The 23,383-nt window shown below is 53.4% G+C and overlaps 3 protein-coding genes across 45 annotated transcripts in view; 2 read left to right on the top strand and 1 right to left on the bottom strand.

Annotated features, from left to right (window-relative positions):
• Window positions 1–839: 839 nt before the first annotated feature.
• On the top strand, window positions 840–6,206 carry Phf1 (PHD finger protein 1). Of its 5 annotated transcripts, none has more exons than XM_021722021.3 (15): window positions 840–1,343; window positions 2,039–2,213; window positions 2,300–2,381; window positions 2,483–2,578; window positions 2,970–3,070; window positions 3,182–3,330; window positions 3,508–3,603; window positions 3,801–3,869; window positions 4,014–4,137; window positions 4,236–4,303; window positions 4,473–4,577; window positions 4,703–4,892; window positions 4,963–5,077; window positions 5,340–5,417; window positions 5,581–5,781. In XM_021722021.3, exons 2-15 carry the CDS (start codon window positions 2,055–2,057, stop codon window positions 5,643–5,645), a joined length of 1,497 nt encoding a protein of 498 aa, XP_021577696.1. In that variant the 5' UTR covers window positions 840–1,343; window positions 2,039–2,054; the 3' UTR covers window positions 5,646–5,781. The 5 variants fall into 5 exon arrangements, with proteins under 5 accessions (XP_021577696.1, XP_021577695.1, XP_040138397.1 ...); XM_021722020.3 differs by having other exon boundaries at window positions 841–1,343; window positions 5,337–5,417; XM_021722018.3 differs by having other exon boundaries at window positions 843–1,343; window positions 4,983–5,077; window positions 5,581–6,206.
• Window positions 6,207–6,441: 235 nt separating this feature from the next.
• Window positions 6,442–8,023, bottom strand: Cuta (cutA divalent cation tolerance homolog). 3 transcript variants are annotated; one of them, XM_005318809.5, is made up of 7 exons: window positions 7,910–8,023; window positions 7,776–7,827; window positions 7,314–7,522; window positions 7,086–7,145; window positions 6,922–6,967; window positions 6,787–6,836; window positions 6,442–6,651 (listed from the first exon to the last, which is right to left on the bottom strand). In XM_005318809.5, exons 2-7 carry the CDS (start codon window positions 7,815–7,817, stop codon window positions 6,525–6,527), a joined length of 534 nt encoding a protein of 177 aa, XP_005318866.1. In that variant the 5' UTR covers window positions 7,818–7,827; window positions 7,910–8,023; the 3' UTR covers window positions 6,442–6,524. The 3 variants fall into 3 exon arrangements, with proteins under 3 accessions (XP_005318866.1, XP_005318867.1, XP_040138399.1); XM_005318810.5 differs by having other exon boundaries at window positions 7,776–7,822; window positions 7,910–8,019; XM_040282465.2 differs by lacking the exon at window positions 7,910–8,023 and having other exon boundaries at window positions 7,686–7,826.
• A 1,927-nt stretch (window positions 8,024–9,950) lies between these two features.
• Syngap1 (synaptic Ras GTPase activating protein 1) overlaps window positions 9,951–23,383 on the top strand; it is a 31,567-nt gene continuing 18,134 nt past the window's right edge. For 31 of the 37 annotated variants that reach the window (XR_013425255.1, XR_013425261.1, XR_013425267.1 and 28 more), the window contains exons 1-5: window positions 9,951–10,111; window positions 13,375–13,496; window positions 15,658–15,763; window positions 21,900–21,991; window positions 22,419–22,540. Coding sequence is in view for 25 of the 37 variants with exons in the window: in XM_078020194.1 (XP_077876320.1) it covers window positions 10,045–10,111; window positions 13,375–13,496; window positions 15,658–15,763; window positions 21,900–21,991; window positions 22,419–22,540 (509 nt within the window). In the remaining 12 variants the exon portion in view is untranslated. Of the gene's footprint in view, window positions 10,112–13,374; window positions 13,497–14,764; window positions 14,864–15,657; window positions 15,764–17,800; window positions 17,950–18,045; window positions 18,126–18,199; window positions 21,783–21,899; window positions 21,992–22,418; window positions 22,541–23,383 lie in introns of those variants that run through there. The other 6 variants (XM_078020211.1, XM_078020210.1, XM_078020212.1 and 3 more) reach the window with 6 other exon arrangements.

The following is a 23,383-nucleotide window of genomic DNA, read 5'->3' as shown; positions in this document are numbered from 1 at the left end:
GCTATATCCTCATCCCTTTTTATTTTGACAGTGTCTCACTAAATTGCCCAGGCTGGCCTCAAACTTGCAATCTCCTGCCTCAGCTTTTCAAATATGCTCTTGTGCTCTTACGCCCAGCACGATTGTGTTTTGCAGAGCCATGACTTGCTTTTCTCCCATTTCTTACCTGGTCTGGAACATTCTCCACTCTGTAATACCGCCTCCGTGTCGTTCACAACTGGAGGCTGTGCCCATAGCTACCACCCTCACCTTCTTAGTTTCCCCTTCTCGAAGGTCTTCCCACCCCCAAGCAGGAACGCTCTGTGGGTGGGTGTGGAAAGGTGGGGATCTGAGGCTAGAGGCGTGGCCGGAGTGTGCTACCACAAACTGCTGGCTTTTTCCTCCCGCCCTTTTCCTTCCTTCGTGTTCGAACGTGCCGGGCCCTGCCCGCCCGCTGCCCATTGGCTGGCTCTAGTGGGCGTCACCACCTTGGGTACTACATCTCTACGTCCTTGCACCGCCCTGAAACCGCGGGTTGGGCCGAGCATGCGAAGAGAGCGCACCCACCCGCCTACTGCCTCGCGCCAACCGCGATGGGCCGCCGCCCCATAAAGGAGGGGCTCAGTCTTCCCAGGTGCCGTACGCGGGAGGAGCCACGCGTGCGCACGAGCGCGGCGGAGGGGGGACAACTTGCCACGGAGAGGGCGGGGCCGGGGCAAAGGCGGGAGGAGGGCGGGGCGCTAGGGAGGAGGGCGTGGCAGGGGCAATGGGAAGGGTGAATGGAGGGCGGGATTGTGAACTGGGGCTGGGGGCGGGACTTGGAATGACCATGGGGGTGGGGCAGTTAACGGATGTGGCATGGGGCGGGGGGCCAATCTGGAGGCAAGCGGCCGAGGAGGGGGATTCCCTCTTGCCCCAAGGGCGCGTCTCCCATTGGAGGAAGGGGCTGCGGGGATTCCCTCTCCCTCTGGATCCGGCTATCCGCGCCCCCCTCCGCGGAGGGGCAGCCTCTTGCTCGGCGCCCTCCAGGCCGGTTGGAGGTGAGGGAGGTGGGGTGAGGTGGTACCCGCCCCCCACTTCGGCTCCTCCTTCCCCCACCTCGTCCTCCCCTCCCATCACCCTCCCCCCCAGTCGGTCCGTCCCTCCCCTCTCTCCCCCCGCCGCCTCCTCCTGCCGCTGCCGCTGCTTTGGCTGCTGCGTCATACGCCCCAGAGCTGCCGGGACGAAGGGGCTGGGCCTGGGGACCCCCCCGGCCTCCACCTGCACGCCCCCTGACGCCAGGACTTGCCCTCCCCGCGCGGGGGGCTAGCCCAGGTCTTCTGCGTCGACCCCTGCCCAGCTCCCGGCGGCCCCAGCTGTCACTGGTAAGAAGGCGGCATGAGGCGCCAGTGGGGGGGCAGGGAACCGGGGGTCGGCGCGCAGGGCGCGGGCGGGAGAGCCCCGCCACCCTGGCCTCGGGTCCGGGCTGGGCCGACTCAAGTCCCTTCTTGGACTTGCGGTCGTGGGGAGTAGAGACCGGGACTGGGACACGCCCCCCTCCCGGGGCACTCAGGGAAGTTATCTAACCCAGGGGCGGGGAGCCCCGAATTTGAGGGTGACCTGACATAACCTGGCACAAGGATGATTGTTCTGAATGAGACATGCAGGCCTAGGGGGAAAGTGGTGTTTCTACTCTGAAAAGCGTCTCTGAGCAACCGAGTAGCCCAATTATCATACCTCTAAACAGCTGGGGAAGGTGAAACTGAGTGGTAACCTCTGGTTCTGCAGCCGTCATTTCTCCTAGGAGCTCAAGGCTAGGAGCTAAATATCCCAGGAGAGCTCTGGAGGCTGGGAAACTAGAGAACTGGGTTGGGGGGTTGGGGTTAGGAAGAGGAGAGCCAGCCACTAGAGTTGGAAGAGCTAGTGAGTGGTGCCCAGTGGTGTCCTATTCAAGTATGTGAGGGATTCGGAGACTGGCTTGAAGATGCTTGCTTGGTCCGTGGTAGGAGAAAAAGGCAAGGAAAATAGGGAAGCTTTCTCAGCATTTATAACCTTTTTTCCATCTCTTGTTTCGGTTTAGGTCACCCCAGGATGCAATGGCGCAGCCCCCCCGGCTGAGCCGCTCTGGTGCCCCCTCTCTCTGGGACCCAGCTTCCCCTGCTCCCACCTCAGGCCCCAGGCCTCGACTTTGGGAGGGTCAAGATGTGCTGGCTAGATGGACTGATGGGCTGCTATACTTGGGCACTATCAAGAAGGTAAGACCTTTAATCTCTGACCTCTCACCTTTTCTCTATTCCCTTTATGTGTTTCCTATTTCATCTTTTGTGCTCACCCATTCCAGGTGGACAGTGCTCGAGAAGTGTGTCTGGTCCAGTTTGAGGATGATTCCCAGTTTCTGGTTCTTTGGAAAGACATTAGCCCTGGTGAGACCCTAAAGACCTGCATCCAATGGAAAATAGAAACTTGGCTTGGTGGGCACAACAGGACTTCAGGGCTGGCCTCCTGACATTATGTTCCCTCACAGCTGCTCTCCCTGGGGAGGAACTCCTCTGTTGTGTCTGCCGCTCTGAGACTGTGGTCCCTGGGAACCGCCTGGTCAGCTGTGAGAAGTGTCGCCACGGTGAGAGGACAGACCACCTGAATGGTCTAATTTGCCCTGCACCTTCTAGATTGCCACCAGCCCTTTCCTCTAGCACTGGTGCTTATGTCCCCTGTCCTGGTTTAAGTTCCCAGGCCACCACTCTGGCCAGTCTCAACCCTGTAACCTCATCCCCTTCCAGCACTGGGAGAGGTAGCCAGAGAGAGGATGCTATGAAGTTCTATAGGCAGAGGATAGCTAACGTCCTTTTTTTAAGTCATATGACTTTGGGCAAGACCCCAAACATCTAGGAGCATTAGTTGACTCATTTATAAAATCTGAATAATATACCCACCCCAGATTATTCTGTTTCCATTTCAACCACACACAGGCATTCAATACAATAACAACAATAACCGTTGTCGTTTTTCAGCTTATCACCAGGACTGCCACATTCCCAGGGCCCCAGCCCCTGGAGAAGGAGAGGGCGCTTCCTGGGTCTGCCGCCAGTGTGTCTTTGCAATTGCCACCAAGGTAATGGCATCTCTTTGTTGCCCCTTACTGTGGGAGCTTCCCACCTACAGCCTCTCCTAAGCCATTCATCTCCTACCCTTCTGAGGCCTCCTACCTGTTCTTTCTCTGCAGCGAGGGGGTGCACTGAAGAAGGGTCCCTATGCCCGGGCCATGCTGGGTATGAAGCTGTCTCTGCCATATGGACTAAAGGGGCTGGACTGGGACGCTGGACATCTGAGCAACCGACAGCAAAGCTACTGTTACTGTGGTGGCCCTGGGGAGTGAGTAATGAGGGGTGACAAGTTATGGAATGATTGATATGGTTGGTAGATTGTGAGAAATGAAAGAACAGGGTGAAGGAAACACTGCAGGGGAGGGGAAGTAGGTGACAAGGAGAGTTTGGGGCAGTTAAACAGGTACAGGAAGTATTTGGAGGCCACAGTTCTGTTCCCCAACAGGTGGAATCTGAAAATGCTGCAGTGCCGGAGCTGCCTGCAGTGGTTCCATGAGGCCTGCACCCAGTGTCTGAGCAAACCCCTCCTCTATGGGGACAGGTGAGGCCAGCACAGACTCTCCAAGAGCCTAGGACCCCCTCTGGCTCTGCTCCACCCTGTTCCCCCACACCCTCTGCATTCCAGGCTTTTCTATTGCAACCTTTCCTCACCTGCTTACCTCTCTCTTGCCTGGGAATTTTGCATTGTCTGAAATTTACCCAAATAAGGTGTGTGTTCTCCCTCTTGCTGACATCCAGGTTCTATGAGTTTGAATGCTGTGTGTGCAGGGGGGGCCCTGAGAAGGTCCGGAGGCTACAGCTTCGCTGGTAAGCTGGACTGGGCATGTCCTCAGCATAACTCCTTCCTCAACACCCCCAGTTCTTCACCCTACATGCCCTCAACCACTTACCTCAGAACTCCCCTAACTTGTGTAATTATTTCATGGCCTTAACAACTGGATGTTTCTCTAGGGTGGATGTGGCCCATCTTGTTCTCTATCACCTCAGTGTTTGCTGTAAGAAGAAATACTTTGATTTTGACCGCGAGATCCTCCCTTTCACCTCTGAGAACTGGGACAGTCTGCTCCTGGGGGAGGTAGAAAATAGTGGAATTTGGGGGATTGAGGTGGGACAGAGAATAAAGAGAAAGGGGGAATCACTGCTCTCCTAACCCTTTTCTTTCTCTTCGCTCAGCTTTCAGATACCCCCAAAGGAGAACGTTCTTCCAAGCTTCTCTCTGCTCTTAACAGCCACAAGGACCGGTGAGTTGGAAGGAGCAGGGAGGCAAGAGGGAGGCCCAGAGAGATGAAGATCTGGATGTCTGGGAGGAGAAAGGCTGCAAGCACATGGGGACCATCTCTGAAAGGGACTAAAGAATAGTATGGGGGAATCTTGCAGCACAGCCTCATACCATTTCTCTCCTGGCCCCAGTTTCATTTCAGGAAGGGAGATTAAGAAGAGGAAATGTTTGTTTGGTCTCCATGCTCGGACTCCTCCTCCTGTGGAGCCCCCTGCTGGAGATGGAGCCCCCACCAGGTCACTGGTCCAGGGAGGATGGGGGAAATTCTCAGGAATTAGTCTAGGGGGGGTACATGTATAAAGTTGGGGAGGTCTTTGGGGTATCCGGGAGGGGGCTGGGGGGATAAGGAGGCCTCTTACAGCTTCCCTTCAGGGCAGGGCCCTGGGGGAGGGGTCTCACGTCCCCTGGGGAAGCGCCGGAGGCCGGAGCCAGAGCCCCTGAGGAGGAGGCAGAAGGGAAAAGTGGAGGAGCTGGGGCCACCCTCAACAGTGCACAATCAGCCCGAGTCCCAGGAGCAGAGGGAGCGGGCTCGTCTGCAGAGGGCACTGCAGGTACAGGGGCATGGGGAACCCCATGGGTCAAAAGATGGGGTGTGGGAAGGAATCAAAGATTCTCTCTCAGTCCTCTGCCCCTTCTTGTAGGCCTCAGTGTCTCCACCACCCCCCAGCCCTAACCAGAGTTACCAGGGCAGCAGCGGCTACAACTTCCGGCCCACCGATGCCCGCTGCTTGCCCAGGTTAGTGCTCCTCTGCCCCACAACCAGATATATGCTCCCAGTTCTTTACATCCTCCAGACTTGTCACTTAGAATTCTTTCCCTTCTCCCTTGGTTACTCACTACTTGTCCTAGTGAGATGTCTAGAACCAATGTCTGGTACCCAATATTATTCTGGGGATGGGGATATTCTGGGAGTAGTGTTTGAAGTCTATTTCCCTGGGGGGAGAAGATCTTGTTTCCTTGCTTCAGGTTTTGACTTTCTTCCTCTCCAACCCCAGCAGCCCCATACGGATGTTCGCTTCCTTTCACCCTTCTGCCAGCACCGCAGGGACCTCTGGGGACAGTGAACCCCCAGACAGGTGAGATTCTATCCCTTATTACCAGCGATACCCCTTCCCCTCTGTGGTCACAGGTCTTTTATTCTCAAACCATTTCTTTGCTCCTCTGATCCACAAGTGGCCCCCATTTCTGGCGAGTCTTTGTCTACACCTGTCTCAACTTAGAATTACATTCTCTCCCTAGGTCACCCCTGGAACTTCATATTGGCTTCCCCACAGACATCCCTAAAAGTGCTCCCCACTCAATGACTGCCTCATCTTCCTCAGTCTCAGCCCCCTCCCCAGGTCTTCCTAGACGCTCAGCACCCCCTTCTCCCCTGTGCCGTAGTTTGTCTCCTGGGACTGGGGGAGGAGTCCGAGGTGGGGTTGGCTACCTGTCTCGAGGGGACCCTGTCCGGGTCCTTGCTCGGAGAGTACGGCCTGATGGCTCTGTGCAGTACCTGGTTGAGTGGGGAGGAGGGGGCATCTTCTGAACAGACTGCCTCTGCCCATCTCCCCATTCATACACATGGCACTTTCGTACCCTGACCTCTGACCTCACCTACAGCTGGGATGTACCTGGAGAGATAGGGGGTAGTTCTCCCTATTGGCCAGGCTGGAATCCAGGAGATGGGTGGGGAAGAGGCTCTCTCTTCTCTACCCCCTCCAAGATTCCTGACCCCTCATCCTCTTCCCATTTCCTTTGATGTTATTTTGTTACAGCTTTTTAAATATTTTTTAAAATTATTTAACCCCTGGGTGCAGAGACTGAAGAGGGAGGGATAAGGGATTCCGGACTCTGTATGATTGAAATAAAGAGAAATAAACAAACCTAGTGGTTATGAGTCATGTCTGGAACATGGACAGAATACAGAGACCTATACTTCTGACCTTCCCTAACCAAATGTGCATATGTGACAAGAAATTAAGGCAAAAGGCAATAAGAACCAGACAGGATTTATTAGGGGCCCAGTCATCATCATCACGTGGAAGTCAAGAGTGTTTTTTTTTTTTTTTAAAGAGCGTTTTCTTTTTTTTCATGGCAGACCCCAATGATACAAATGTATGAATTGCCAAGATCATTTTAATGTCATGTGTAGATAATTAAAAAAAAAAAAAGAAAAAGAATCATGGCAGGAACAGGGCTCATCATGGTTGGACTGTGCTGGAGTCAGAAACTGACTCTGTGACCTGGCGTACCCAGTGAAGGTAGGGGGAGTTCCCCTGTTCCACAGGCAAGGCAATCACCTCAGCCACTTCATAAGGATGCACAGAACTGCAAAAATAATAGGGAAGGAGGAAGATTACTCAAATATTTACCCTAAGAAGCCCACCCCTCAGACAACTGCAGACTGCTCAGCAATTCCCAGTCCACAATACCACATCCTCTCCCCTATCTAAAAGTTCTTACCGAACAAAATCTGTCAAGGCTGGGACCAAGGAACTTTGGGTTTTAATCATCTAAAGGGCAAAGTAAAACACTGTTGAATCAAGACATCAGAGGTCAAGGGAACTGGAGCAATTTGGGGTGGGGGATGTTTCTCACCATCAGCACTTCACTGTCTTCTTCCATCTCTCCCTTCCACTCATAGCTGAAGAAGTCAGAGAAAGAGAGGGAGAGAAAGTCTTGGGAATGAAAGACTTTCCCCTAGGAAAAGGCTCCCTGTCAGCCTCTAAAGTTAGATTAACCTTCCAATTCTTATGACTCACATGGATGTAATCTGAGGGATGAGGTTGACGCAGGCTGCTAGGCGCTTCTCCACCAAAGCTCTGAAGGTGAAGAGAAAGCCCCATTCAGAGTGCCCCGGGAAAAGGACTTTTGTTCTGGCAGCCCAGAGATGGCTTCCAAAGATGGAGAGCAGGAAGAACCACCCTTCTCCTCCGCCCCCAATTCTCCCTTCATGACAATACTTTCTAGCCCTACACCAAGGTCCCCACCTGGCAATTTCCTTGGCGACCTTTTCGTTGGGGCAAGTGACAAAGGCTGCAGAAACCGATCCTGGAACATAGCTAGAGCCAGATGCCGTAGTGGGCTGGGACGGGGGGCTTCCAGAGGCCATGGTCAGCAGTGCTCGGGGTAGCAACAGAAGGCGGGAGGCCACAGGCAGCAACGCAGGCATCCAAAGACAAGACAGGAACAGAGCGGCCTGAGAACAGGGGGCGAATTCGGTCTCTTCCCCACAAATACCCCCGGAAATGGCACCCCAGAATGCTTTGGCTGGGATAGAGCCTCAGGCTGTGCCCTTCTTATTCTGCACACTGAAGGAAAACGTCCCTGAAAATTAAGCCCAAGACTCAGTTTTCACTCACACCTCAGCGGGCCAACCCCTGGGATTTGGGGTGCGGGGGGTGGTCTAAACTCCGAAGACCGGAAGGGGGGAGGCGGGGCCAGGCACTCACCCCTCCGCCGAGTAGAGCTGCGGACGCTGGACCGCCCCGCATGCAGCCTATACTGGTAAAGGAGAAGTGATATCAAAGGCCACACATTACACGCAGAAAGGACCCCAAACCCAAGAAGAGGGGCCTCTTCTTACCTGGGTGGCAGCCACGTGATAAGAAAACAGCGCACCCCACGTGACAGCAGGAGCTGGAGGGCCGGGAGTCTCCAGAATCAGCCAATCCTGGCCCTCACGTGGCGCGGATTGCCCCGCCTCCTGATTAGGGAGGAGCGAAGGGGATTTGGCCAATGGACAGCTGGATCCGCAGAAGTGCGCGTAAATGGCACGCCCGTTTCCGTGAAACCCAAACCCGCCAGTGGCTGGCGGAGGAGAGCCTCTGCGGCGTTCCACTGTCACGTGAGGGGGCGGGTCCGCTCGAGCGGTTCTACCTCCCGGAATGATGCGAAGATGCCAATCGCGAGCCAGTCCCACAGGCCACGTGATGAGAAAGCTAGAATTAGGGGGGGTCGGAGACCCCGCAGACTCTATGCGTCAGGCGGTGAAGTCCTTATACCCCAGAATGTGCCTAGTAACAGCCCCAGCACTACTTCAGAGGCCTTAAGGAGTGGGAGGGTCTGAGAAGACTGAACCTCAGGGGTGAAGAGAGCGCCCCCTGTTCAATTAGGATTGAGCTGTGCCTGGGTTGAGGAATGAACAACTATGATCTGAGGAGATGCCAGCTGTCCCTGGGTAGGGGGCAGTGATTAGGCAGGCGAAGGCATGGCATGACAGTGGCTAGGTGAGGAGAGATGCATTTTAATCGGACAGGGGTGAGACCCTGTCAGTGGGATACAGGATGATGGGAAGAGCTTAAGGGCACTCTTAACTGAAAACCCAAAGCTTGAGGTAGACTGGTGATTCAGAGTTGAGGGTTACAGGTTAGGGAGAGTAGTGATGGTCCTTCTGTCCCTTCTCCTCTGCAGGATTGGTCCACCTCTGAGCCTTGGGTCTCCTTTCCTTAACCCATCCCCCAAGGAGCCAGGACCTGCCCTACATAACCTCCCTGGGGCCCAAGCACATTCAGTGACCCAAAAATAGAGGGGCCAATAAGAGGCCAGAGAAGTGGGAGGAGACAACAGACAAAAAGACTCTGCTACCCAATAGTCCCCCTCCCTCTGATCTGGGGTCACTGATATGGTGGGCGTGACTGTGACTGGGAGTTTCCCAAGCTGAGGTCAGAGTTCTCTCATATTTACCTCCCTGGAGTTGGGGGTCTCCTGTGATCTCTGGATTTGGGGCTTATCTCAGATCTCTGAGGGGTTTTCCAATATTTGTGTTGGAATATTTCTCAGGACTGAGTTTCTTTTATGTTCTTTAGGGAGCTTCTGTGTTTCAGGATCCAGGGTCACTCTCCCTGAGGTTTTTCAAATTATTATGAGTTTTCAGTCTCTAAATTCCGGGTCTGGGCTAGCTAAGTGTCTCTTTCTCTGTCTCCCACTAAAACTGGAATTTCTCTCAGAGTTAACCAGTCTCTGAGTCTGGTTCCCCCCCCACACCCTTGGGATATAAGTTTGGGGTCTCAGATCTCTCGCTGGGCCTGAGTTCTGAGACCTAATTCTAGGTCTGGGTCTTTCTAATCTGGGTTTCATCTTTTTCTTGAGTCTAGGTCTCAGGTTTTAGTCTCTAAAATCTAAGATTTCTGTGGCTGTGAAGAACCTTTTGAGAGTGGATCCTTAAGATCTTGATCTTTGACTCCCCTCTGACGGGTCTGGGGTCTTTTTTTTCCCCCTCCTATATCAGGGATCTCCTTCCCTTTAGATTTGGGGTCTGTGTCTCAAATTAACCTGCCTGTGGTTGGGAATGAATTCTCTCTCTCTGAGTCTGGGGTCTGTCAATCTCAGGGTCTGGGGTCTGCATCTTCATGACTGTTTGCTCTCATGTGTGTTTGAGGCAGGGGTCTTTTTCACTCTCTTTAGCTCCCTGGGTCTCCCTGGGTAGGGATGGGGGCTGCAGTCTCTCCCTCCTCCTCCTCCTCCTCCTCCTGCTCTCTTCTCTCGCTCGCTTCCCCCGCCCCCCTCTCTCTCTCTCCCTCTCTCTCTGCTGCCGCTGCTGCCGTTGGCTCTTATTCTCCTCCTCCTCCTCCTCTCTCCTCCTCTCTGCTCCTCTCTGCTCCTCTCTCCTCCTCTCTCCTCCTCCTCCTCCTCCACCTCCTCCTCCTTCTCCCCCTCTCTCTCCCCCTCTTTCTCTCTTCTCTTTCTCCCCCGTCCCCCCGCCCCCTCCCCCCAGGCCTGATGAGCAGGTCTCGCGCCTCCATCCATCGGGGGAGCATCCCCGCGATGTCCTATGCCCCCTTCAGAGGTACGGTGGTGGGGGAGGGGGAGGGCCAGATGGGGGGGCAAGAGGGGGAGGGGCAGGGGGCGGGGGAGAGCCGGGGCCAGGGAAGGGAGGGAGCGGCTGAAATGGAGGGAGAGGAGGACCGGGAAGGCTGGGGTGGTAGCCATGGGGAAGGAGAGACTGGAAGCTAGAGGGATAGGGGTAGGTAAGGAACGGAGGGGCTAGGAAACAGGCCTTGAAGGGTGCTTAGAGAAAAACGAAGGGGAAAGAGAGCGCCAGAAAGGGGTGGAAAGGTAGGAGGATAGGGTTGGGGGAAGAGCTACAGAAATAATTTGGCGGTGGGAGCTGAGGGATGGGGAAAACATCAAGGAAATAGAGGCACAGAGTCTTAGGAGAGAAGATGAGAAGGAGAAATGAAAACATAGGGGTGAAAAGAGAAGCCAAGATTATGAGGGGAGAATACCGTGGGGGGCTTAGAATGGTAGGGGTTATAAAATGAAGAGGATGAAAGGAAAGAAGAGGCCAGATGGAGAGAGAGGGAGGCAGTGGGGGGGGGATGGAGGGTCCAGATGGAGGGAAGAGAGGAGAGAGGGAAAGGATTGGGGGAGGGGAGGCTAGGGTACGGGGAGGGCCAAATTATGTGTATATTTTTGGGGGGCAGATACAAGGAAGATTGAGTGATGCAAGTTAGGGACCAGGTTAGGATCCTGCTCCCACTTTGACCCTCATTAAGTTCCTTAACAAGTAAAATGCAACCCTAGGGGTCTTATCTGTGCTCTTCATCTCACCACTTTTACCCCCCTCCCCCACCCCATATCCTTATTTCCATTCCTCCTCCCTTCTTATGCTGTCCATCACTTATATCTTTCCCCCCATATGATGTCCGTTCCTTATATGAGTCCCCTTTCTGTCCTTCCCCCATATCAGTTCCCACTCTGATGTCCATTCTCTCTTGCATTTGTATCTGGTAGCCGCCTTATGTCTATACCATGTCTCTTGAACTCCTTCTTGACCTCCATGTCTTAATCTCCCTATTAGGTCTTCCTTGTTTCTTCTGCCCCATGTGTGTTTGAGCCTTTTTGGTGTATTCCCCTGTCCCTAGGCATTTATCATCATCTTTTCCTCCTTATCTTTTAGATACTTCCTGTTATTTGTCCCTGGCCCATCTTATTTCCAGTCCCACTCCCCATCTTGTCACCACAGTCTGTGCCTACTGACTTTCCCTTTGTACCCCAAGTTTTTATCAGCATTCCTCTTTTCTTGTCTTCTCTACTTTCTTGGGGTATTGGATATTTGAGGTGCAAAGATAGAGAGGGTTTTGATGCTTATAACAGGGACTATAAAGGATCCTTACCTGAATTCTTACAGGATTTCTCATTCTGGTAAAATTTCCCTCTTTCTCAGCCATGTTCCTTTGCCTCCCAGATCATTTTCAGTCTTGCTTAAGTTCCAGAGTCTGTATGCATGTTTGTCTGTTTCCAGAGTTGTGTCTAAGATAAATTCCCTATGTTTTTCCCTGCTTCCACGACAAAGATACCCCCTGAAGTCAAACTTGCTTTCCTAAACTGCAGCTCAAACCACCCCTTCCCATTAGTTACATGTATCAACAGATTTTTCCTCTGGGTGAACCAAGTGCCTGAGTGCAGTGGGCATGTTACCTGCAATGTCTGTGGTCTCAGATTGGGTATCAGTGATCATTGTATCTAGAGACTGTTGAGTCTCTGAGATGGCCTTGAGACAGTAAAAGTTTCAGAGCATTGCGGTTTATAGACATTTATGTTCTGGGGGGTTCATCTGATCTGCAGGTTGAGTAAATTTGACTGGTATATTTGTAGATAGACAGAGGCTGGACTTTTTCAAAACTTCTACTCAGGGCATTCTGTTGGAATGAAACTAAAAGATCAGTTCTGCTGCAATATGCCCATGTTAATTATCCCATAAATGGGGCAGAATTTTATTTTTTTCTGCTTCTAAACCCTTTCTTGATACCTTAAGCCTAATTTCTGTTACTTTGCTGACACCAATTTGACTTCTTACGTTCCCATAGGTCCTGTCCCCTTGTCCCCCTGTGATGGTGTGTGGCAATGGAATTTGAAGAAGAGGAATTTTGAAGGGGGGGGCATGGCAAGGATAGCAAAAATGGGGAAGAGAGACCCTGGGGCATGTCTGAGCATGGGCCACCCCTGATTTGCTGTTACTCTCTTCTGGTAGGTTTGTTCTCATCTCCAGCTCTTAACTTGGAGATTTCTATGTCACTGGATATTCCATTCCCCCCCCCCCCATATACTCTTTTTGTTCTTTAAACTCCTCATTATGCCTCAGGAAGGCTCCTAACTTGTGGAGTTGGCTTTCATTCCATCCATGGGCAGTAGATGGGGAGGAGGAGATTGGTATTGAATCTTTAATGCCTGGACATGGACTGGGGAAAGACATCAATTTGGTCTATTCATCCAAAGACATATTTCCCACCTTCTCCCACCCTGGCTCTTCCATAGCCAGATGATAACAAAAGCCATGTTCTCTCTTCCACCAGAAGAACCAGAACCTTCCCAAAGGATGAACAGGGTAGGACTAGGCGAAGGGGAAGGAAGAAGTGATGGGGGAGGAGGTCCTCTCGGGTCTCTCCATCAATAGGAAAGCCCTCCACTTCCACTTTTCCAAATGTTTAGCTCTCAAAAGCTCATGACCCAAATGTTCTTATACACATACCCTATCCTTCTTCCCCACAGCTGTGTAGTTTTCTCCTTACTCTCTTACATATAAGTGCTTCTGTTCCCAGAGTTGCTCCTAAATTCCCTATGTTCTTCCCTGCTTCCAGGAGAAAGAGACCCCCCTGAAGTCAAACTTGCTTCCCAATACATTCATTCCACCTTCTAAGTCCATCTGATGAGTGCCCTCCCTTTTATCAGACTCCTGTCACCAACCTGTTTTTCTTCTACCAGTTGCACTGCACCTCCACCTTTATATTTTTCCCAAGTGGATGAATAGTTCCTTTACCTTTCCCTGCCCACAATTGTGTTCCTCTCTATCGTAATATATTCCCCTCCCTGAAATCTTTCTGCAAGTCTTCATAGCCTCCTGTGATGTGATTCCTCATTTTTTCCTCTAGATGTAAAAGCTTATTTTTTGTTCCTTTAAAGTTGCTAAGTACTACCCTCAACTATGATCTCCTCAGGGCGGGTGGGGTTCCTTTCTTCCACTTTGTGGAATTGCTTCTTGCCATTTAGGCCTGTGCTCCCAAATGCATAGAACATCCCTTACTGTTTCTGTGTGTCTCCATCCCCCAGATGTACGGGGACCCCCTATGCACCGAACCCAATACGTTCATTCCCCGTATGATCGTCCTGGTTGGAACCCTCGGTTCTGCATCATCTCGGGGAACCAGCTGCTCATGCTGGATGAGGACGAGGTGAGCAGGGTGAGGAGGTTGGGAAGAGACCACACTGGGTAACTTGGGAGAATGTGGACAGAACAATGGGAAGAGTCCTTTTAGTGAAGGGTAGACAAAAAGAAGTTAATGAGAAACATTTGCAGGCAGTAGCAAGAGGGTAGCATTGAGATTTGGGTTGGAGTATGATAAAAAGGACATTCTCTCATCTTGGCCTGGGGGTCTTTTGAAAGTCATAGGCAGTTTTGGAGAGGAAATATAGCTCTAAATATATGAAGGTGCCTTCTGTTTTTATCCTGTCCATATTGTGGGATAGGTTTGAATAGGGAGGAAAAACTGAAGGGCTTGGAGAAGGGGTGAAGAAATGGGAAGTCTCCCCTTCAAAGTAATCCTGAGGACCCCTTTCCTCTTCTCCAATGATCAAGACTCATCACTCACCAGTCCTTTCTCCTGAGCATAGTGTAGGAAGGGGAAATGAGGGGTTCAGAAAAAAGGCAGAGGACAGTGGAAGGAACATGAGGGTACTGGGAAAGATACAGATGTTACTAGTTCTTGGCTTGAATGGGGTGAGGACTGCAGGTGCCTGAGATTAGAGTTTAGAGAAACACTGAGGTTTGTTGGGACTGATTGAATATCAAGAAGGAATATAGTGGAGGAGATGTCTGTGGAGGAGGGGAACTGAGAGCATAGGAGTTGCCTAAAGGTGTAGAGGCAAGGACTGGCCAGAGTGAAGGAGATGAAATGGACAGATGTATCTTATGGGAGGTGGTGGCCATGTAAGATTTGAGAGCCAGGGTCATGTGGATTCCGATTTGGGAGAAGCAGCATTAGCAGCAGAGGGTCCCTCAGAGGAAGCAGGATACAAATATGAAGGGTGGATGCCCCATAGGTGTGATTTCAGCAGTTGAAGGTGTTTGGGGGACAAGCTTTAGAGTGATAGGGTAGGTAGCCTGGAAGGCTAAGAAGTGGTGAGAGATGTACCTGAAAGCTACTGGGGATGGTGTTGTGAGGCAAGGCTAGAATTGCAGTTAGGGCTAATCAGGGTGTGAAGGGTCCTGGGAGGCAGATGAGTGTGTGGAGATAGCTGTGTAGAGATTTTCCAGACCACAGAGTAAAGAATAGGAGTCTAGGAGAGGACATGGTGACTCTCTGGAGGAGTCTTAGGTTTTAGACATTGCAAGGCATTTGAGTGATTCACTGGTGGTCATCAGCCTTGACCAGGGATTTGGAGACTTTAGGAAAACTAGAACCAATAGGAGTAGGGACTGGTGAAAGGATAAAGAGGGAGGACAGGGGGTGGAGCAATGAGGGAAGGACAGAAATGGGGACTGACTGAGAGGACCAGTGACCAGGCAGCTGAGGGGCAACAGGAATGGCTAGAGTTTGGGGTAGGAAGGTGATGGGAGGAGAAGCTGGGAAGAAGTAGATGGAACTAGGATAATGAACAGTTCGACTTGGAACTGGATGGGTTGTGGGATTGACGCTGGGGTTGGTGGGGGTGGGCTCTGGATCTTGTGAGTCCTGGTAGGACTGGAGGGTTGGACATATTTGCCCAGGGGATCTGGAGGTGAGGCTTAGGGAAAGGTAATGACTAAGGGGACAAGGGAACTAAGAGATGGGGGGGGGGTTGGGGGTGGAAGTAGATGAAAGGTGGGGGGAGGTGACCAGGCCCTCTGGGGGGAGGGGAGGTTGGGTCCCAGTCTGGCCGCAAGCCTGGCCGTGGGAGGGAGACAAGCTGTGGATCCTGATTATAAATGCAGCTTCTGCTACCCCCGTGACAGGCTCGGAGGGAGAGAAGGGGTAAGGGAGGTGGGAGGTTGGGAAAAAAGAAGGGAGAATGGACGAACTGAAGGTCAAGGGGAATCTGGGTTCAGGAGGTAGCTAATTCCTGAGGAGTTGAAGGATGATCTGAGAAGAGCTTGGGAGAATTCTCTGAGGGGTGCTGCGAGATAAATGCAGGGAGCAAAGAAAAGGGTGAAAACGGGAAGATATAAGAGGGAGAGAAAGGGACCAGGGAGATGGGAAAGAAATCCCCTCACCCCAAGCCACCTGGCGAGAGTGGGCAGGGGCAGGGGCGGAAGGTGGCAGGCGGAATGGAAAGGGGCCCAGCCTTCCATGGAGGAGGCGGGAGAGGAGGAACGGCGCGGGCCAGTGAGGTCTGACACACCCCCGCATCCCCTAGATACACCCCCTCCTGATCCGGGACCGGAGGAGCGAGTCCAGCCGCAACAAACTGCTGAGACGCACAGTCTCCGTGCCGGTGGAGGGGCGGCCCCACGGCGAGCATGGTACGGCGGCCGAGCAGGCTCGCGTGCCCCGGACAGTCGCGGGGACAGGGCTGGAGGTGGTCGGGCTGGCGGCGCGGGGGCGTCGGGCACAGGGGGCGCTGGCAAGGGGCGGGAGGAGGCGGAGACCGAGTCTCGCAACTCTAGAGGAGACGGCGCCCTCGTCTGGGCTGTGGAGCGGGACAGAGGCTGTGGGTGAGAAACCCCAGCGCGTCCTTGCTCTGCTTCGCTCCCTTTTTCCTCTCCAGCAGCGAAGTTTGACTATTTTCCCGGTGCTTTTAAAAATAGTCTCTTTAGATCTTTAGCTTCCTGTCCGAGTGTTCCTGTCCCTGCCCCTCCCAGCCCTTGGTCTGGGATCTTGGAGAGATTGACCTAGTTCCCGCCCTCCCCCCAGACCTCTGTCCCACCCCCTGCTCCGGATTCTTCTTCTAGATCTGCAGGTCTGTGGCCCATTCCCTCTTTCTTGCCCCCTTTTTTCTCTTTTCATCAGCTGCTCTATTTTCTGCAACTGTATCGCCCCCCTTTTCCTTCCCATTTCTCTTTATTTTCTGTACCCCTCTTGACTTCCCAGTCTCTCCCCTCTGCTCCCAGTGGAAATCCATTAGACCCTCCTTTCTCATCTCTTTCTGTCTGTAGAGATATCTGCTCAGTCTGTCTCTCCAATTCTCTCCCTCTCTCCATCTGTCTCTTCCCCTCCCTCCCCCTTTCTGCCCCCCCACCCCCCTTTAGTCATTTAAAAAAAGATTTTTGTCTTCCTGAGAAGTTCGCTTAAAAGGTTTCCATGGGAACAGTGAGGGGATATGAAGGCAGAGAACAGAGATCTGCAGCCAAGGTGCAGAGAGACGCCCTCAGTCCCCGGAAACCCCCTCGCCACTGCCCCCTTCCTCTGTATTTCCCTCCCAGGACTTGGGATCCAGATCCCCCATCCCTCCAACCTTCAGATGATCTATTTCTCCTACCAAATCCCCCACCCCTCAGACATCCAGGGTTTCAGTTTCTTCTTTAGAGAGCCAGTGGCCTTTCCACATCCTTTGGCTCCCTCCAGTCACCTTGTGATAGGTCCAGACCTCTCTACCCTTGGGGGCCTGTTCTGGGACCCTGAGTGGATGGTCAGGGATGTGTGTCATTGTTATGGAAACCTCCGACCAGGGGTCTGTGTAGGTAGCTCATCTCTGAGGCAAATCCAGGTGGTAGTTGTGAAATGTGTACAGAGAATATGTGTGATGTTTTTCATATCTGTGTCTATGTGTATGTAATGTCCATATCTGGTGCATGTGTTTCTCTGCATGTGTGTGTGTATACCTTTGTGCCCAGGCCAGAATGGTCACATGCTCACAGAGCATGTTTATCAAATGTCCTGTGGTTGGCTGCTCTGCCCACATATTCTCCATCTTTCTCCTTCCCCTGAGTCCTCAGAATCTGGGGGTCTCTGGCATGGGTCTTGGGTGGAGGCAACATGTGTGTTTGAAGTTGGGGTAGTATGTGGAGGTTGCTGTATGGGACTGGGAGGGGCTCCAGGGCTATAAATATATTTGGGGAGAGGGTTTAGTCAAAGTTTGATAGCTGGTGACTGGGGTCTTCAGAGGGACATGGAATGTGTAGAGAACATGGAGAATGTGTAGAAGACATCAGGGTCGTTGAAGTCTGGGGGGCTTATCTGCGAAGGTGTTTGCTGAGGCTGTGGACTCTTCAGCCCGAGAGAGGTCGCCGGACCTTTGAGGGGCATTGGAATCTAGGGCTCCTCCTCTGCTGGGTGGAGCCGCGAGCCCTCCTTTCCTCCGCGATTTTTTTTTGGGGGGAGGGGGTCCTGCTCAAGAGGGGATGGTAGAAGACCCGGTTGGTTTGGGGGGTCCCCTTACCCCCCTCCCCCGTCTCTCTCGCGCTGTCTCCGGGCGACGGGGCTCGTGACAGAGGCGGCCACGGCAGCAGCGGTCGCCTAGCAACGGCGGCGGGGCCCGGGCAACGGCGGCAGCGGCGGGAGCGGCGGCGGAGGGAGCCGTTCCCGCGGCCGTCACCGCGCGGCCGCCCGGGCCGTCCCGGGCCCCGCCGCCGCCCCCACCGCGCCGGGCGGCGCAAGCCGGGCCGCACCGCCCCCTCTCCCCCCTCCGCACCCCACCCCTCCCCCGCGCAGGGGCGGGGCCCTTCCCCCACCGGGGACACCCCCGAGCCCCCCCGGGGGGCGGTGCGAGGTAAGGGCGGGGCCGGGCGGACGAGGAACGCGCGTGGGGGGGCCGCGCGCGCGTGGGGCGGGGGCGCGCGTGTGCGTGGGCGCAGGGAGGGGGGTGGGGAAGCCGCGGCGGCGGCGGCGGCGGCAGCTGCTCCCTCCGCATGTTCTCGCTGCATCTTCCGAGTGGGGGGAGTTATGGTAACTGGAGGGGGGGTGCAGTGGAGGTCGGGTGGTCGGGACGGCCTCTTGGGGACAGGGTTACAAGCTCGCGGGGGCGGCTGGTCAGGGGGGTCTTGAAGCCCCTGCTAGAGGGGCAGCCTGTGGGTTTGCGTGTGTGTTCATGTCTTTGCTCATGTCCCCTGTGTGTCGGTGCCATGTGCACAAGGGGCCCAGTTCCTCGTGCACACATGTGCAGCCAGCCATGTGCAAAGCGTGTCCTGTCTTATGCTGCCTCTTCCTGCCTAGGGGTCTGTTGGGCCAGCCACTATCTTAGTGGGGCAATCCATGGCCATACTGATTCATGTCACCCCTGACCCTGAGCTTGAATGTCTATGGTTGGGGCTCACTTCTCATCAGTCTCCTGTGTGTAGGAATGTGTGACTGGATGCATGAACAGAATTTTCTGTGTCCCTGGTGGCAAGTGTATGTCTTTGCATGTGTGTTCTAGCTTTGGCCTGAGTATCTGTGTCATTCCCAGCACTGGTGTCCAGGGCGTGTCTGGATGTGGGTGATGTGTGAGTGGTGAGGGGAGAAAGTGTGTGTGCGCTCCTTGGAATCCTACTGTGTATGAAACACCTTTGGACTAGGCAAGTGTGAGCCCCTGCCTGGTCCGGAGTGGGAATAGAAAGGCTCAAAAGGGAAGGAGTGAGATAAAGAGGAAAAGTGGGGAGAAAAAGGGAGAGGAGCAATGAGAAAGGTTTCTAGAGAGGGGAGAGTATGCTAGGGAGAAAAGAGAGCTGGAGAATGGGAACATGGAAGAGAACTTGCCAGACTTCAAAAAGGGAAGAGTGGTAGGCTTAAGATGGGGAACTGGATGGAGATGGTGGGAGAAGGGACCTCAGAGATGGGGAGCAGGGAGAGGAGAGAGGCCTTTTGATAAAGTAATCTGTGAAAGAAGGGAGGGGAGATTGGAGAGGGCACTGGATTCAGGCAGACCCTGTAGGATCAGATTTGGTTGGATCAGGTGAGGCCACATAAGTATAGAGGGTGGCTCACAGAGAGGCCTGTCATGGCAGGGACTGCTTTTAGAGGTTCATGTTCCCAGTGCAGAGCACTGTCCTCTATTTCTCTACTCTCTATCCAACACTGTTCCTCATCCTTCTGTGGCAACGTTTCTGCCCAGGCTCCCCTTGAAAGCTGCCAGCTGAGTGTGGAGAAAAAGGCCAAAGGGAAAGTTAGGGTTTTGGGGGATTGGAGGGCTGGGACAAATTCTGTGGGTGGTGGCAAGATTAGAGACATTGGAGAAGCAGGAATCTAAGTCCTTGTTCTGTGTGTGTGCAGTTGTGTGTACACAGGGTGTGTACATGTGTGGGTGTGTGCACAATGCCTGTGTTACGGTTCTGTGTAGGTGGCTGTGATGTGTGTGCATGCGTGTATACATCTTGCAGGGGATGGGATGTGGAGACCCAGCAACTCAATGTATGCTTTTCAGGTTTGCTCTGTGAATATATAAGACTGTGTTCTGTGTTCTCTGTACATGTTGCTGCATACAGCACTAATAACAGGATGTCCTGTGTTTCTGTCACTTTGCCTGCCTTTCCTCTGTGTTTCTCTTATTCTTTTCTTTGCAGTAATGAGAGTGTTTGTAAGCATGTGTCTATATGGCCTTCATGTACCTGTGACTTAAGTGTGAGTTCATAGGTTTTAGCTCCTGGTGATATGTATAAGGTTATATTATCTCCAAGAATCAAGCAAACCAGGTACCAAATTCTTTTTTCTTCTGGTAATGCTTTAGTTCCAAAGCAGAATTTTAGTGGATTCAAAGTTAGACTTTATGCCTTTATTAGAGGAGCTCGTATGTAAAAATAATGGCTGAGCTAGGTTCCCTGAAATGAAAATGGGGCAGCTCTACCTTGAAAAGCAGAGAAATGTGACTAGGAGGAAGATATTTGGCCCTGGGATGCACTGTGTAGTGTATAACAGAAAGATAATGCATTTGCTCCTTGGTAGCAATCATGGATGCCGGTGTTGAAGGCAGGGAAGAGCTGGGGAAAGAGAAGGAGGTTGTCCTGAGACAGAGTGGATGTGATTGCGCTTTTCATGTGAATGAAGGATTTTGTCTTTTGGGAATATGGGGGAAACCTTTATGTGGTTGGGATCATAGTGTATGTATTGTACAGGGATGGAATATAGTGTATTCAAGTATGTGTCCCAGGGGTTAAACTGGTATTCTCCTATGTGGGGGACACGTGTATGTCTTCAGGTTACATGTCCATTTCTGTAATGTGCGCTTGCATGATTGCCCAGAAGACTCAGGCCACAAAACCCACATTAGTGGCTCACATGTGGGTGTTTTGGTTCTAGTATGTACACCACTGTTGCAGTGTTCACACATGTGTAAGCGTGTAGGGTGTGTGAGCCTCAAAGTCTGAGAATATGGACCTGTGCTCACAGCTGTCTGTATGTCTCATAAGCACATAGATTCTTATTTATTTTTGTATTGTGGTTCTGATATACACATACCCCCACAGCTCAGTGTATGTTTCTGTGTTCTACACGTGAGGGACTGATAGGGTCCTTGTATGATGGGATCCAGATTTTGTGTGCAAACCTCTAATGCTTGGGTTTTACAGGTAAAGGGAAGCTAGGGACTGATTCTAGGGCAACTTGGGGGCAATTTGCACTTCTGGAAGCAGACAGTGGAAATGTAGTATGGCCCTCTCTTGTTTTGTTCCGGAACCTTGAGGGTTAACAGGCAGCTCTTCCGGTCCACCTCCCCTCCAGCCTGTAGCTTCGTGTTGCCGTGGAGATGGTGGCCCCGCCCCTGATGCAGCACCTGCCCCCCCATTGGCTGCAGTGGTGACTGTGGGGCTGAGGGGGGAGCCCAGGCCTGGGCAGCCATTCTGGAGCTGAAGCCGGAGCTTGGCATCCCCCCCACTTTCATTCTCCTCCAGCCCCTTGGCCCCTCTAAATTCCCTGGCAGCAGAGCCTCAGCTTCCCTCTTTGGATCTGCCATCCCTCTAGGCTCTTGGCAGGCTGAGCTTCATCCGCATTCACCTCCCCTCCTCCTCTTCTCCTAAACCTTAGTTGGGAGTCCCCAGCACCCCCCAATCCTCCCCACTCCCTGCCCACTCCCCTGCATTCTTTTCTTTTCTTCTTCCCCCTTCCCTTCTAAGTCCCTGCCACTGCAGTGCACGTGGAACCGGCTCCTTCTCCCCACCCCCCCATCTGCCTCTTAGATTTTCTCTCTCCAGCTTCTCCCCCAGCCACTCCTCACAGGTCCCTTCTAAGACTTCCCCCTCCATCCAGGGAGGGGGTCATGGGAGGCAGCCCTGGCCCTCCAGACAAACAGGGGTCTGGGAGGTGCAGGGCAAGTAGAAGATGTCCCCAGAGAGGAGGGGAAAGCCAGCCTATGGGCAATGACCTTTAACCCATCTTTCCCCCCCAGCTAGCCCCTTCTGGGGGGGGTGGGTGGGCACCGGGACCTAGCCTCCCTGGATCTTCTATGCCCTTCATTACTGGGGTTTTACTGACCCCCTTGGCCATGCGCCCCTGCTGACTGCCAACACTAGTCATGGGCTTAAGGCCTCCCACTCCGTCCCCCTCTGGGGGCTCTGGCTCGGGTTCCTTGCCCCCTCCTTCCCACCGCCAGCCTCTCCGCCGCCGCTGCTCTTCCTGCTGTTTTCCGGGGGGTAGGTGAGGCCGGAGCTGAGGGGCAGAGGGAGGTGGGAGAATGCAGTGGGGTCAGGGGTGGAAACCCGGGTTAACAAGCCCCTTCCCCAACTTCCCTTGGGGCCCTTTCCTCTCCTCCAGAATACCACTTGGGTCGCTCGAGGAGGAAGAGTGTCCCAGGGGGGAAGCAGTACAGCATGGAGGCCGCCCCCGCTGCGCCCTTCCGGCCCTCGGTGAGTGAATGGAAGCCAGCGCTTGCCAGATGTGGCTCAGCTGGGTCCCTCCCCTCCAGCCCCAACTGGAGCCCTAGGATTCTGAGAAAGGGGACTGGAGGAAGAAAGATTTTGTGTGTATGTGTGTCCCCACCTCTTTGGTCTCCCTCTTCTTGGCTCTGCCCCCTGCTTCTTGGACTAGCCCTCCCACCTATTCCAAGCTAGTGTGTGTGTGTGTGTGTGTGTGTGTGTGTGTGTGTGTGTATTTCCTTCACTGTGCCCAAGGGAGCAAGGAAGACAAGCTGGTATCAGGGCTCCTGTTCCCTTTCCCACCTCTAGGGACTTTTCTCCTATCCCACCTTATTTTAGGGACTCTATACCAGCTGAGGGGTAAGTAGGTAGGACTGACCCTGCTCCAACCCACCCCATCCCCATTTCCTCCCCCCAGCAAGGCTTCCTGAGCCGGAGACTTAAAAGCTCCATCAAGCGTACGAAGTCACAGCCCAAACTTGACCGGACCAGCAGCTTTCGCCAGATCCTGCCTCGCTTCCGAAGTGCTGACCATGACCGGTACAGGGGAGGGAGCTTGCGGGTTGAGATATGTGCAATATAGGGGACCTCTAGCGGTATGGGAAGGGAGGGGGTTATCTGAGGGCAAAGGTTGAAGGGCTCGTGTTGATTGAGGGGTGTTATGGTGCAAGGAGAAAACAGAGAAGAGCTAGGACATGACTGCAGGCGGCAGGAGAAGGGTGGGACATAGGGAGAGGACAGGCAGGCAAGGAGGCGAAGGTAATGCCAAGGAGGGCATCTTTAGCCTGACGGAGGGTGGGCTCAGCCCAGGATCAGAGGAGCTGTACAGAAGGACAGAGAAGAGCCACACAGCCTGCCCATAAGGAACTCTGAATCCTAGGAAGTGGGCTCACTGGATGGTGGAGGGGCAGCAGTGAGAGCTAGGTGGAACTGCCTGAGGGAAGGGCGGCAGGAGGGGCAGGAGCAGCAGGTTGGAGTAGTGCTTGGGGTGACTGTTGTTAACCGGTACAAGGTGGAGCTCATCTGAGGGAAGGAACAGTGTAGAGTATTACAGAAAAAGGCAAGACCGGCACCAGTGTGCAGGATGACATAATGGGGATCAGGGGCTGCAGGGTTAATCCATGGACTGAACCATGAAGAAGAAGCCCTCAGAGAAGTCCAGAGGGCACTGTCCTGAGGCAGGACTGAAGGAGACCTTTTGGTGGTTGTCTCTGTTGTTTGCTTCTTGGGGTCCCTCTCTGGGTATCCCTTTTACCCAGTCATCCCTACAGAACCCTGTCCTTCCTTTCCCCTCTGTCTGGCCACCCCCGGAATTGGGCAGGTAGGGAGGTTGGGATAAGGTGAGTCAAACCTTTCCCTGCCCGCTTCCCATGTCACCAGAGC

This window comes from Ictidomys tridecemlineatus, chromosome 8 (genome assembly GCF_052094955.1).
Source record: "Ictidomys tridecemlineatus isolate mIctTri1 chromosome 8, mIctTri1.hap1, whole genome shotgun sequence".
Taxonomy (NCBI): Eukaryota; Metazoa; Chordata; class Mammalia; order Rodentia; family Sciuridae; genus Ictidomys; species Ictidomys tridecemlineatus.
Note: the sequence above shows the minus strand (reverse complement) of the source record. Positions and strands in the feature narration are given on the sequence as shown.